At 38.6% G+C, this 15146-nt stretch overlaps 1 protein-coding gene across 1 annotated transcript in view; it reads right to left on the reverse strand.

Moving 5' to 3' along the window:
* The window catches only part of slc25a46 (solute carrier family 25 member 46), a 31503-nt gene that overhangs the window by 9672 nt on the left and 6685 nt on the right, over window positions 1-15146 (reverse strand). Inside the window, exons 2-6 of the mRNA XM_048526947.2 lie at window positions 11757-11799; window positions 9736-9793; window positions 7796-7873; window positions 6320-6420; window positions 1292-1348 (exon numbers count right to left, since the gene is read on the reverse strand). Coding sequence (XP_048382904.1) covers window positions 1292-1348; window positions 6320-6420; window positions 7796-7873; window positions 9736-9793; window positions 11757-11799 — 337 coding nt within the window. The remainder of the gene's footprint in view (window positions 1-1291; window positions 1349-6319; window positions 6421-7795; window positions 7874-9735; window positions 9794-11756; window positions 11800-15146) is intronic.

Raw genomic sequence — 15146 nt, forward strand, 5'->3', positions numbered from 1 at the left:
AAAATGAAGAGGTGCCCTTATAGGGCAGAAATGAGAATTGTTGTTCTCAGACTTTGTACAAAGTTGGAACCCTGCGGTCATGACAGGATTACTGAATAATTTTAAAGATAGGACATAGATAGCCTTCGATTGCCTTGTCTAGCAGCAAACCATCGGGGTGTATGGGAATGTGGTATTTGAAACAAATTGATTAGTGGGTATTTTATTCAGTGGCAGAGTAGGGTCAATGGGCCTGCTTCTGCACCTAGTTCTCATGCTTCTGTAAGTATTCAGCTCAGGAAATGTTTATTAACAGACAAAATATGTAAATTAATAGAAATGGGGGAAGAAAACAAGCAATTTTCTTGCTCTTTAAAATACAGATTTAAAAGGTTTTTGCAGATATAGGGCTAATGTGACCAACACTAAAAACAAATGAATCGCTAAACAATACAATTGAGAATCATATGAAAGGCAAGGAAATCATGGCTCAAACAGCTTGAACTCTATGCAATGCTGATTTCAGAATCGCAAGGAACATTCAGGGTCTGGAGAAGTTCAGAATCAGGTAACATTCCATGAGTCAAAAGAATTGTGCGTCAGGAGGTAAAATTATCACGTAATAGAAGACTGCAAATGATTTCAAAAGAAATCAGTTAAAACATTACCTGAAGTTAAATACTGACAGTAAGGGAAGAGGGATTTGGTAAAGTTTGCAAAAAGCAAATTTAGAATGCATTGTTTCACAAAGGGATTATCAGGATTTTAAGTAACAATCATTAAATGACTGAATATATAAATGGTATGATACGCTAATTATAAGTTAAGAACAGAGGTATTAGCTGGACCAAAGAGCCTGACCAATCATCTTCCTTATGAACTTCAGAGTCAGGAGATAGAAAAGATTTCTTAGTTGAACTGATTCTCTTCAGCTGTGCCAGACAAGAACATCTGGAACTTGATCTTTAGCAAGAGAATTTAGAAATATAAACTTTGAATTCATTAGAAGAAAAAAAAACTTAAATTGATAAACCCCATAGTTCAGGACATCACCCAAGGTGAACAGTTAAACATGTAGTGATTAGGTGGTATGGAGCACAAAATGAATGTAAGCAAACAAAAATGAGCACATAGAACATAGAACAATACAGTGCAGAACAGGCCCACACATCTGGCCATATCTGCATGAGCCAGACTAATAATTGATAATTAATCTAAACAAATATCAAGATAATAACTAAAATGAGATAGCCACCAATAGTATGAGAGCATTATCTCCTGAAACTATCACATGATTCCAGTCGCAACTCACCCTTTCAGTACAAGATGACCAGCTATTTGTTTCGGACTCCATTTATGGGAAACCTCTCTGCAATAAGAAACTTGAAGGATAATGTTGTGCAGATTAAGTATTAAATTACGTATACTAAACAGTAGTACCAAAACATCTAAGAAGAATCCTGCATTGAGTTTTAGCCATTAACAAAGTTAATACAATCATTTTATCAACATAAACTCACCATACTGCAATTTCTATTTTAACTTTTTTTTTCTTGACAGGACTCGGAGAAGAACGAACTGTTGCTAACAGAGGTGGTCAAGGATGGTGTACAATAAAAAGCTAAGCCATACAAAGTGGATAAAAACTAGTAGTAGGCCAGAGGATTGGGACTTTTTTTTGAGAACTGGCAGATGATTACAAAAATTACTCAAGAGGGAAAACACTTTTTATATTTCTTGCCAATTTACTTCCAAACAACTGAGTTTCTGTGGGAAATGAGTGAGACAGAGGGGCAGAGATGAGCTGAAGTGGCTTTAGGACACTTAGAAGGTGTAACTGCAGAATTAATAAACAGGAAACAGGTAGATAATTTAAAATCAATATTATGCACAATTCTTCACAGTGTAGGACACAATAAATATCACACAGTTATCACAAACAACGTACAGAGGTTGTTACTTGTTCATTGAGCTGGTGTGTTTGACTACAGACATTTCGTCACCCTACTAGGTAAGATCAACGCATTTCCGAAGAAGCGTTGGTTTTCTGTCCTGCTTGTTATTTATTGCCGCGGTTTGCTGGGGTGGTTGTCATCACTTCTGTTCTGGTTTTTCAGTGGTTTGTATATTGGGTCCAGTTCAACGTGTTTGCTGATGGAGTTCCGGTTGAAATGCCAGGCCTCCAGGAATTCCCTGGCATGGCTATATTTGGCTTATGCTATTATGATGTGTTGTCCTGGTCAATTTGTGTCCTTCTTTGTCCGCGTGTATTGAGACCAGAGAGATTTGGTCATGTCTCTTGGTGTTAGTGTACCTTTATTGTAAGTTTTCTTTCAATTTGGCCCTTGTAATTTTTTTTCCCCCCAACACTCCTTGCATGGAATTTTGTATATTTTGGTAGTGGGCATCGAGTCCATTACGTTCATCAGGGTGGTCGTTGGTCTGTGAAAGCTAGGGGTCTGAGTAGTCTTGTGATCATCTCCGAAAGGTCTCTGATGTACAGTAGGGTGATAGTGCGTCTGGCTATGTTGTATCTTCTTGTTGTAGCTGTGGAGATAACAGCAGACTGAGCTTTTTGGGTATCCATTCCTTTTAAAAACTCCAGATAAATGGAGTTTTTGCTCCCAAATGCTCGTGTTCTGCTTTGTGCATTTCCGGATTGCTGCAGTGTGTTGTGGCTTGTTCGCATAATGCCCTGATGCAGCTCCGTTAATGGGCGTTGGGGTGGTTGCTGGTGTAATTAAGTATCTAGCCCGCATGTGTGGTCTTTCTGTATATGCTGGTCTGGAGTTCTGTTGTTCTTATGTTCCACTATTACATCTAGGAAGAGTAGTTGGTTATTGTCCTCCTGTTCTTTTATGAATTTTGTTCTGGCGAGGAGGTTGTTTGTATGTCAGTGTGTTTCTTCTAGTTTTGACAAACCACAAGCATACCCACAACAAATAAAACTAACATAATGTACAAAAGACCGTGCAAGAACTGAAAAACATTACATAGGCCAAACTGGAAGAAAAAAAACTTACAACAAAGATACACAAACACCAACTGGCCACCAAGAGATATGACCAATTCTCACTGGTCTCAATACATACGCACAAAGGAGGACATGAATTTGACTGTGACACACATCCATAACAGCACAGACCAAACAGACATACCAGGGAGTTACTGGAGGTCTGGAATTCCATCAACAAACACGTTGAACTGGACCAAATATAGAAAGCACTGGAAAACCAGAGGCGCAAAGTGATGCCAACCACTCCAGCAAACCAAGACAGATAAATAACAAGCAGGACAGAACACCAACGCTTCATCAGAGGCGCACTGATTATTTTAACCATCAGGGTGATGAAAAGTCTGTAATCAAACACACCAGCTCAACAAGCAAGTCTACAATCTCATCCACAACCCATCTACCAATCTTCTCAAAACCTTTAAACAAAGTGCTAATGGGAGGAATAATCTTGGTACAGTCCCTATCACTAGGGACAAACTAATGAATCTGAAGGCATAAAAGTCACCAGGTCTTGATGGCCTGCATCTGAAGGTTTTAAAGAAAAGTGGCTGTTGAAATTGTGGAAGTGTTGGTCAAAAATATTCCAGAATTCACTGGATTGGAAAAACACTAACATGCTCTTTTTAAAGAGAGGAGACAGGAAGCAGGAAACTGTAAGTGAAACAGCATCACAGTTTAGTGAATGGGAAATCATTGATATCAATGACGGATGCAGTTTAATGCAGGAAAATGTGATGTCATGCACTTTGGTAAGAAGAGTCAAATGCAGACTGTTAGATACTCCATGAAAAAGAAATGCAGCATACGGGAACCTGGGGTGTCCTTGCAAATGAAAAACATAGTTAGCATACAGGTACAGCAAGTAATTAAGACAGATTGAATTTTAGCCTTCATTGCTAGGGGTTGGAGTTTAAAAATGGGAAACTTTTATTACAACTACACAGGGTGTAGGGGAGGGTTGACCTGGAGTACTGTGTATGATTTTGGTCCCTGTATTTGAGAAAGGATATACTAGTATTGGGAGGTTTCTCAAAACAGATTCACTAGACAGAATCCCAAGATGAAGGAATTTACTGGCCAGGTACAGTTTAACAGTTAGACATTTATTCATTAGAATTTAGAAGACTGAGGGGTGATCTGATTGAAACATACAAGATTTTGGTGGGGCTTGACAAGGAAGATATTGAGAAGTTGTTTCCATTGATTGGAATCTCAAACTAGGGGACGTAGATACAATATAAGAGAATACTCATTTAAAACTGAGATGCAAAGAAATCTGTTTTCTCAGAGGGTAATGAGTGCCAAGAATTCTTTAGCCCTCAGGTGGCTAGATCGCTTACAATTATTTAAACATGAGGCAGAGAGATTATTGAAATAGAGGAATCACAGCCTTACTCAAAAAACTTCAAAAATCTGGAGAATTAAACAAGAGAGACTTCCAAAAAAATGAAACCAGATGGATCCAAAACACCACGCTTCTACAGACTACCAAAAATTCATAAACTAGGAGCCCTCCCTCAGACCCATAGTGTTGCTACCTGGAACACCAACCTACAGATTAGCCAAGGAACTACACCAAAGACTAAAACACTTAGTAGAAGACTCACGCCACTCCATTCGCTCCACCCAAGAATTCCTGAACATCAAGGACACCAAGATAGAAGAGGATGAAATAATGATCTTCTTTGACGTAACAGCCCTGTTCACATCCATCAACATCAACCTGGCCAAAGAAACACTGACTACACTATTAGAAGAACCGAAGACACATACACCAGACACCACCAACATCATCAGCAAGGACATCATCAAGCTAGTGGACCTATGCCTCACCACCCACTTCACTTTCAACAACAAAACCTACAGACAAACCAACTGTACACCCATGGGATCTCCGATATCAGGGTTCTTAGCAGAGGCAGTAGTGCAGAGACTCAAACAAACAGCTCTGCCAATCATCCAGCCCAAACTTTGGGTCCGCTACGTGGATGACACCTTTGTCATCACCAAACAAAACAAATTAGAGGAAACGTTCAAGACCATCAATAATACCCTTTACTGGCATAACATTCACAAAAGAGGAGGAAAACAACAACAAACTGCCATTCCTAGATGTCACAGTAGAGCGAACAGTCAATGGGGAACTTCAAACCAGCGTCTACAGGAAAACAACACATATGGACCAAATACTGAACTACAGGAGCAACCATCTCAACACCCACAAACGAAGCTGCATTAGAACATTATTGCAACGAGCCACCACACACTGCAGCACAGAGGAAAATCACCTATACAGCGTATTCAAAAAGAATGGGTACCCAATGAACACAATCCACCAATTTTTCAGCAACAAACCCAAACAGACAAACGGGCCCAGAAACCATAACCACTCTCCTCTACATCAAAGATATTTCCGAAATGACTGCCAGACTACTCGGATCTCTTGGCATCAGGGTAGCCCACAAACCCACCAACACACTAAAACAGCAGCTAATGAACTTAAAAGACCCTATACAGAAAACAAACAAAACAAACGTCATCAACAAAATACCTTGCAAGAACTGTGACAAACACTACATTGAACAAACTAGCGGAAAACCAGCCACCAGGATACACGAACATCAACTAGCCACAAAACGACATGACCCACTATCACTCGTATCCTTACATACAGATGAGGAAGGACACCACTTTGATTGGGACAACACATCCATCCTAGAACAAGCCAAACAGAGACACGCACGAGAATTCCTAGAAGCATGGCATTCCAACCGGAACTCCATCAACAAACACACTGGCTCCAAATCAATCTACCACCCTCTGAGAAAAAGAACAGGAAATGACATCACCAATGCAGGAAATGACATCACCAACCCAAGGAAACCTAAATAGAAAGCGGGACATAACACCAGCGCTTCATCGGAGGCCCACTGATGTTACCTAGAATGGTGACGAAATGTCTGAAAACTAACCTCCAGCTCAGCAAGCAAACTCACATCCAGGAACTGAAGGCTATGAGGAGCTGGTCAGAAACAGGAATTGAAGCCTAGGGCAGATCTTATAAATCATGAAGTATCTAATGTCTATTCTTGATATGAATTTTTATATTCTTTATAATATTAAAAGAGAAAGTTGTCAAGTACTTTAGATTGTATGTACTCTGATAGCAAAACCAAAGAAAACTTGCATTTTGTCCATTTATCCCAACCATGCCTTTCCACTAAAGTGGACTTCTTTCCTTCATATCAAGTTTAAAAATAAATTCAACCAGTGATATTGTACAAATAGAAGCTGTTTTTGAAAGTACAATTAGATGTGACCTACCTGGGAAGTGGAGTAAATTCACTGATAATGCCTTCAGTACCCAATGCTATTCCTTGAACTATAAATGTGCTTCCCATCCCTTTCCATAATCCTTTTATTCCCTGCAAGTGTCAAATAGAGTGGTGATTCAATTTCCTACTTCTTTTTTGTGTAGCACTAACAAACAAGAAAATAAAACAAACTAAAAGCCAGAGAGGGAAATAAGCAGTTTGTTTTTGTTTAATAGAAGTTTGTTATACATTCCCTAGATATATGGAAAAATTCTCCATTGCCTCGTCAGACTTTTATCCTTGTGAAGAACATAGAAAGAATAAACACAGTTTATAAACAGAAATTGCATTAACCTTCAAGAATTCAGATTATTTTTTAACCAAAACATACTGATTTTCTACTTTCAAGCTCTGTCTCAATGTACATTACACCCGGCTTTGTAAATCTTTTTCCTTTGGAGAAAGTATTCACCAGTTATCCCAACTGCAAGTCAATGGTGAAGTATAAAATTAAAATAATTCAGAAGCACTAGTGTAGTGATATGTCACTGGGCCAGTTGCCCAGATCCCAGGCTGGAGATTTGTTCAGATCTTCAACAGTAGGTAGGAAAATGTGAACTGAATTCAATAAAACTCTGGAATAGAAAGCTAGTCCAATGACTATCATTTCACCCATTGTGGAATGTCATAAAAACCTATTTGGTTCACTAACTTCCTTTTGCCACCCATACCTGGTCTGGGCTACATGTGGCTCCTGACCTACAGCAAAGTCGTTTTCTTTGATCTGCATCCTGGGCAATGAGGGATAAGCAACAAATACTAGCCTGGCTAGCCATCTCCATATCCCACAAATGAATTAAAAAACGCATCTCTTCATCCTAGGTCCATTTATGGATTGCAGCATTACATATGTCTGCACCCAACCTACCCAAACTAAAGGCCTGAAAAGAAGAGAAATTGGAGAAACGCTGCAGATCTGGCAACATCTGTGGGGAGAAAACAGAGTTAACATTGAGTCTGGTGACTCTTCACCAGAACTTTATACGACCCAGGGTTCTAGCTGTTTCTGTTTAAATTTTCCAAGTACTTAATTAAACAATGCACTTGACTTGTCCTATCTATCTTAATACTAATTAGCTGTTAGCACCACACCACTAGGTTGTGATGCATTGCAAATTTTTCATTAAAATTGAGCCAATGGAGGGAGAGCAAGATTTAGAGGAGCTGAATTTCTCAAAATATCTGAACTTCTTTTAAACAAAATCTCAGAAAATTTCCTTTAACTACACAAAAATTAGATATAATAAGACATAATTTTATAAAAAATGTTGAAAAAAAATTCTGAAAACCTAAAACATTTCTGGGAATTTGGTTTGAAAACAAAGAAGTAGCAGTAATAACAATATTAAAATATTCATCCGTTTTGGAATGGGAGAGGGGTATATGCAAATACATTTCCAAGTACAAGGTGATTGTAAAGACCTACCTGAGTTTTGCTGAAATGATACATAATATTTACAACAGTGAAAGGAGTAAGATGATAACTTTTTGCATGATAATTGACCTAAAAAGTATAAAAGATTAAAAAGAATTACCATTTTCATGCAGTTTAAAGCCAAGGTATTTAATAAATGCATTCTCAGAAGAGCTTATAGTATGTCCTTGCTTTAAGTTGCACTCCTCCCGCATCCCATTAATGCATTTTGTTTTAAACAGTTTCATTCTTAAATCCTGCTTCAAACTAAACTGACATTAAATTGGGAATGCCACTACCTACAACCCTTCTGTCCCCACCCACTGGGGTTATCTCCCTCCTTCCTTTTCTTCCTCCCTCTAGTTTCACTCCCTTCCACTATTGCCTCCCTTTGCCCCAACTTTGTCTCCAAACCTGTGCCCCTAGCTGCAACCTAGCTTTGTTTCCCCTCTGCTTTTAGCTTTGGCCGCTCCCTTTGCCATTGAAGCTGTTCTCATCTCTCGACTATGGTTCTGAAATATTACCGAAGAGCTCAATCAAATAGCAGAAGTCAGTCAAGGCAGAAACTCTGCAGCTCTTAAACAATGACCAACTTCTGCCACTGGAGTCTGGTCAATCTAATAATATGGTGAATCAACTTGTCAAAATATTTAAAAATCTACCAATTTGTGTCTTGAATTTGATAAATGATTGAGCTTCCACAGCTCTCTGGGGTAGCAAATTCCAAAGATTCACCATGCTGAGTGAAAATAAAATCTTTATCCCAAATTGTCCAGCCCTTACTCTGTGACAGTCCCCTCTGATTTTAAACACCCCAACAACAAAAATTATCATATCCACAACTACCCTGTTGCATTTCGTAATAATTTTCTATGTTTTATGAGATCACTGCATATTCTTCAAAACACTGGAAAACACAGGCCCAGTTTCTTCAATATCTTCTTAAGAAAATACCTCCATCCCAGTGATTAGTTAGGTGAACCTCCGTTGTTACACTCCTGTATGGCTAGCACACCTGCTCCTAGTTAAGGATATCGGCTATACACAGTACTCCACCTGCTGTCTTACCAAGACTCTACACAATTTCAGCACGACAATTTTAATTCTGTATGCAAATGTATTTGTAATAAAGGCTAACATATCATTTGCTGTCCAAGAACACCACCACAAAATGAAGCAGGTGGAAAATCATTTTGATTTGGCAACAAATTACATTTAAAATGCTGCTTATGTAGCAGAACAATCCAAACACTTCAAAATTGTTTTGCAAACAATTTCAAGGTATTACGATGTGATAAAATAAAGCAATTTTCTTTTTTGTTTGCTCTCCTGCCCTGTAGGTGCAAAAAAAATTGCTCTGGCAAAAGGCCACAAGCATTTTGCCAAACCAATAATTCTTTAATCAACAGCCTAGATAATAAAATCGTAGCTAGTCAAGGTTGGCATGCTGAAGAATCTCGATAGCAATGAAGTGTGGGAAACATTGGTTTGTTCTCATTTCCAGAATCCAGGGTGAGTGACCCATGTGCAGTTCTACTCCTACAGTTAGACAATGGCTATCTAATTTACTAGAGCTGTGACTCAAACCTAGAACATTTCCAGTACCAATAGTTTAGTGCTATACCAGCTGATGCCTTTTCCTCCTAGAACAGAAACGAACAAATGATATATCCCTCCAAATGACTGCATAGACAAACACCTGGAATCTGATGAAGGATTTTGACCTATTTTGCAATACTACAGTGATCCGTATTTGACAACTGTATATAAAGAATGATCCAAAACTCTTAGTTCTGATTGGAGACCTCAAGCAGGTCGTCAAAATTTAAACTCCTTGCTATCGTACAAAAGCCTTTTTTTAATAAATCAAAATACAAGGCTATGAAATATAATTTGAATCCTAGTAATTTTCGGAATAATCTTCCTCACTTTCCTTTCTTAAAATTTCTTACCTGGCACTGACGCCGAAAAACAATACAGGGATGAGCCAACACATTTTCTGTGAAGAGACTTTAAATGGAAAAGTACAATTAGACAAAGCAGTAAGCACAGAAAATACTTCTAGTAAGGTTCTGATAGACTTGTCCAGACAAAAACAGATGAGAAATAACATTATTAAATTCATATCCAAATACAATCCAAATGTAACACACGATTGTATTATAATTTTATTACATGCAAATCAAATCAAATTAAAATCTTATCAAAGAGCCATAATAATACACCCTGGAATCCACATTTTTCTCTGAAATTATACTAATTTTCAATTAACTTTTGTATGTATATTGGTTTTTTGCTTGTTTAGTTGATTCACTTAACATTTTAAGATTTTCCAATACACTGCATTTACCTCAAGTTTTTCCCCTTTCTAGTTTATGACCAACAGAAACAGCTTGCCCTTTAACAACGCTGGTCAGAAGACTCACATCCAGCAGAGTACCTAATGTTGTGAAGGCTTGCATTACTACTTATTTTTGAGAACTTCTGATTACAGGAGAAATAACTGGACCTGCTTTCAACCCTAAAATAATGTGTACTATGGAATACTATAAAGAAAAGACACTAACAGTTTAAACTTTAACAAAATGTACAAACAAGGAACAAGAGTAGGCCACTGTCTCCTTTAAGCCTGCTCCACCAACTGAGTAAGATCATGGCTGATCTGATTTTAACCTCAACTCTATATTTTTGCATATCCCTGGAAATTTTTATATCTCGGACTTAAAGCATGTAAAGAATCTGATTCCACTGTTTTTTTGAGGAAGGGAATTCCAAAGACTCTCAAACCTCAAAGCAAATGTTTGTGCTTTAAATAGGCATCCCTTTTGTTTAAAAAGACTATGATCCCTACTTCGAGATTCTCCCACAAGAGGAAACATATTTTCAACACCGACCTGCCTCTTAACTGGAAGTCACACATCTAAGATAATTATTGTCTGAAGTATGGCTATTTTGATATTGTTTGGAATTCAGTTTGGATGTAGCCTGTGAACAGGTAAGACCCTAATCAACCTATATCACCTAGCCAAGAAATCTTTTAGGGGATTCTCCAAGCGAGTTGAAAATCTGAAATAACTATTCTCACCAAGCGCTTCTGGAAAACTTACACTAGACATCTCTTGAATGTATTGTTCCTTTTCGAAAATTCCAGTAATGTATACGTGTCTGATGATATCCATCTACTGAAAGCATGTGGAAGCTTTCATACTTTGTGCCTGACCCTTCAAGAACTGAACAATCATGTAGCCAAAGTGTCTTTTTCTCAACAAAAAAACCTCTAAAGACAAAGCTGCCATATTTCTTTAATTTGTAAATGCTGAGATTCTCTAGAAATGCAAATATTTATACACTTATATAGGTCCTCCACAAACCCAACAGGAGAAGATGGGACGGTGAAAACAAGGCAAGTAGCCAAACATAAAAACGGACAGCTCGGCACACCCTATGATGTCTTTCTCAGGTCAGAAAAGAGAGTGTGAAGGTGGAAGTGATAACTAAAGCCTAAGATTTATTGATTAAGCCGTGTTTTGATAATAAAAGCAACAGTTTTGTGTTTAGCAGAGAAATCTGAAATTCTCAGAATAAAAAGGCCCATAATAGATGAAGTGTAGAATTAGCCATATAGGTAACCAGTTACTCTGCTTTCACAGATGCAGGCAGACCTGCTGAGTTTTTTTTAAAACCACCAATTTCCATTTATGGTTTGTATTTGTAGCATCCAGTTCTTTATTTCTTTCATTAGAGTTAGCCTTCAGCAGTAACAGAATAAGCATTCAAATACATGATGGGACCGATGAGTGTGGGGACTAGAAGGAGATAGCACACTCCTCCAAATTCAGTTGCCACAATAATGTTAGTAGGATTAAAATACATAAACACCTTTAGTCATTTTAAGTGAAGCACGTTGTTTGGTCTACAAGGAAAACTTCAGCTGATGTCAACAGGAAGTTTGAATAAAACTTTAGTACCATACCTTGCGAGCCCAACACCAAACCCTGCAAATCTATTTAACTGATCTGTGACAAAAAAAAGAACATGAGAAAATATTATATAAGTGATTTTGAAAACTATAGGCAACACCTACTCGTCAATTTTATTCTCCATCTAGATCTAATACACTAACATTGTTTCAACATGACAGCTTTGAATAAGTTTGGAAATGTAATTATATGAAATCAAAATAACTAAAATCTACGAAATTTTCAATAGTGTCAATACTGATAGCATTTTATTGGTGTTGCATTCTAATGTTCACATTTATTATATTGTTACTATACACCAATCTTTACAAAAAAAATTAAGATATTTGATTTTTGGCTTAATATGCATTTTACAAATCTTAATACATGGAACATTTAAGTAACGCAGGTAGATACTGATCATTCAGATCATCCTTGCATAGAAACAGCATGTGACAAAAGCACATATCTGAAGCAAATGTGCTATAAAAGAGAGGGCACACTGTAAGGACGAGGCAAAATACAGCAAGGGAATTCTTTGATGCTTTTTGTTAGAATAAACCCAATGAAGGCTCTCTTCCCACAAACAACACAACTTACATACACATGTTGAGTAACAAAGCAAAAATTTTAAATTTAAAAATCTTTTTGTAAATCAGCAAGTGCATAATGCTAGAGTACATACTGAATGCATTAGCTTCTCTGGGGAATAAAAACAAATATACCGAATTACATAGGATGTATGGCACGGAAACAGGATATTTAGCCCAACCAGTCCATGCCCATGTTTATGCTCCACTATAGTCCCCTTCCCTCAAATGATCTAAATCTGCTCAACAAAAGCTCTGTGAACAGATGGTGAAATTTGAAATCAATTAACTGACAAAAGCTAGTTTAAAGATGTGCATGAAACCATTGTTGATTCTTGTAAAAGATTATCATGATTGACTATTAATCCTTAAAGGCACCTAATCTGGCCTAAATGGACATCCAGATGCACAGTACAGCACAGGTGAATGCCTCAAACATCTTTTGAAACATCTGAGCAAGGGACTAAAGTTTTGCATAACCACTACAAAATCAGTTAAAAGGAACTAAACTGGACAAATCATCTGGCATCAACCACAGCACCAGAAATAATTTTGGCATTCACAACCGCATCAACACTGCAACATACAATGGAGTACAATGTTGATAAGCGTGACGTCATCTATTTTGGTAGGAATAACAGCAAAATGGACTATGTTTTAAAAGGTAAAAAAATTGCAGCACGCTGCTGTGCAGAGGGACTTGGATGTCCTTGTGGATGAATTGCTGAAGGTGGGATTGCAGGTGCAGCAGGTAATTGAAAAGGCAAATGGAATTTTGTCTGCCATTGCTCAAGGGATGGAGTTTTAAAAAAAACGGAGGCTATGCTACAGCTTATAGGGTCCTGGTGAGGCCACACCTGCAGTATTGTGCAGTTTTGGTCACCTTACTTGAGAAGAGATATACTAGCACTGGAGGGGGTAAAGAGGAGATTCACTCGGTTGATTCCAGAGTTGAGGGGGTTGCATTACGAACAGAGACTGAGTAGCCTGGGATTATTTTCATTGGGATTCAGAAGAATGGGGTGGGGGGATCTTATAGAAACATATAAGACTATAAAGGGAATAGATAAACGGAGGCAGGGAGGTTGTTTCCGCAAGGCAGGTGAAACAAGGACTAGAGGGTGTCGCCTCAAAATAAAGGGAAGCAGATGTAGGACTGAGGTCAGGAGGAACTTCTTCACCCAAAGGGTTGTGAATCTGTGGAATTCCCTGCTCAGTGAAGCGGTTGAAGCTACCTCACTGGAAGTTTTTAAGACAAGGCTAGATAAACTTTTGGACAGTAAAGAAATTAAGGGTTACGGTAAGTGGGCGGGTAAGTGGAGCTAAGTCTCAAAAAGGTCAGCCATGATCTCATTAAATGGTGGGGCAGGTTCGAGGGGCCAGATGGCCTACTCCTTCTCCTAGTTCTTATGCGCTCCTTGAGATCTGAGGGCTTACACCGAAGTTGGGACAGCTATCCCACAACAACAGCTAGCATAGTAATTGTCATGGCATCATACCTTACCAAAAATACCCCAGACAACCGTCGCTGGGCACGCACGATTGGAAATAATTTAATGTCTGTTGTAGAGATAATGGGAACCGCAGATGCTGGAGAATCCACAGATAATAAAGTGTTAGGCTAGATGAACGCAGCAGGCCAAGCAGCATCTTAGGAGCACAAAAGCTGACGTTTCGGGCCTAGACCCTTAGGGGCCTAAACGTCAGCTTTTGTGCTCCTAAGATGCTGCTTGGCCTGCTGTGTTCATCCAGCCCCACACTTTGTTATCTAATGTCTGATATCGTTAGTGATTAACCTCCTCCTTGTTCTTCAGCAATACATAAAAATCAGATGTTGATTTAGAAAGTGGTGTTATTGGAAATATACGGGGCATGTCCAGCAATGGAGGCAGCACAGTTGTAGACAGTCTGAAGGAATTTTCTCTGGGCACCCTTAACATTAAATCTGAATCCCGTGAAGTCTTGTAGCTTCAAATAGAACGTGGGTAAGGAACCTTTTGCAGATTATAACACACTACTCCCCAGCTTAGCTGATGAATCTTTTCTACTCCACATTGAAGATCATATGAAAAATGTACTGGGGATGGCAAGAACACAGAACATATTCTGGGTGGGGCCTTCAACACCCATCACTAACAGCAGTTTGGCAACTACAACTACTGAACTAACTGACCGTACCCTAAAGTTCTGTAGCCGCTAGACTGTGCCTGCAACAGGTGATGAGGTAACGAAAAGGGGAAAACATACTTGACCATGCTGTTAACAATCTATTCCACGATGGTATCAATAGGAAAGATTATTGCACAGACCTCTGTGGAAACAATGCCCTACTTTCACATTGAGGATATCCTCTATCATGTTGTATAGCTCTGCACTCTGCCAAATGGGGCACATATTGAACAGATCTGGCAACCCATGAGGACAACCATGAGGCACAACTTGTGACCAGAAGAACTGTATTCAACCATAATCTGCATCTTCATGATCTGGCATATCCCTTGGTCTACCATTACCATCAAGCCAAGGGATTGAACCCTAGTTCACTGAAAACTGCAGAACAGCAGATCAGGTGTACCTAAAAATGAGGAGTTAACTTTCTGAAGCTTCAATCACGGGACCACTTGCATGTTAAACAGTATAAGCAACAAGTGTAGAGAACTAAGCAATGCTGCAACCAATGGATTACACCTAAACACTGCAACTGCGCCACATCCAGTCATGAATGGCAGTCAACAATTAAACAAGGAAATGACTCCATTAATATTTCCCATTCCTTAATTGAAGGGGGAGCTCAGCACATCTGTGCAAAAGAAA

This window comes from Stegostoma tigrinum, chromosome 3 (assembly GCF_030684315.1).
Source record: "Stegostoma tigrinum isolate sSteTig4 chromosome 3, sSteTig4.hap1, whole genome shotgun sequence".
NCBI classification, from domain to species: Eukaryota; Metazoa; Chordata; class Chondrichthyes; order Orectolobiformes; family Stegostomatidae; genus Stegostoma; species Stegostoma tigrinum.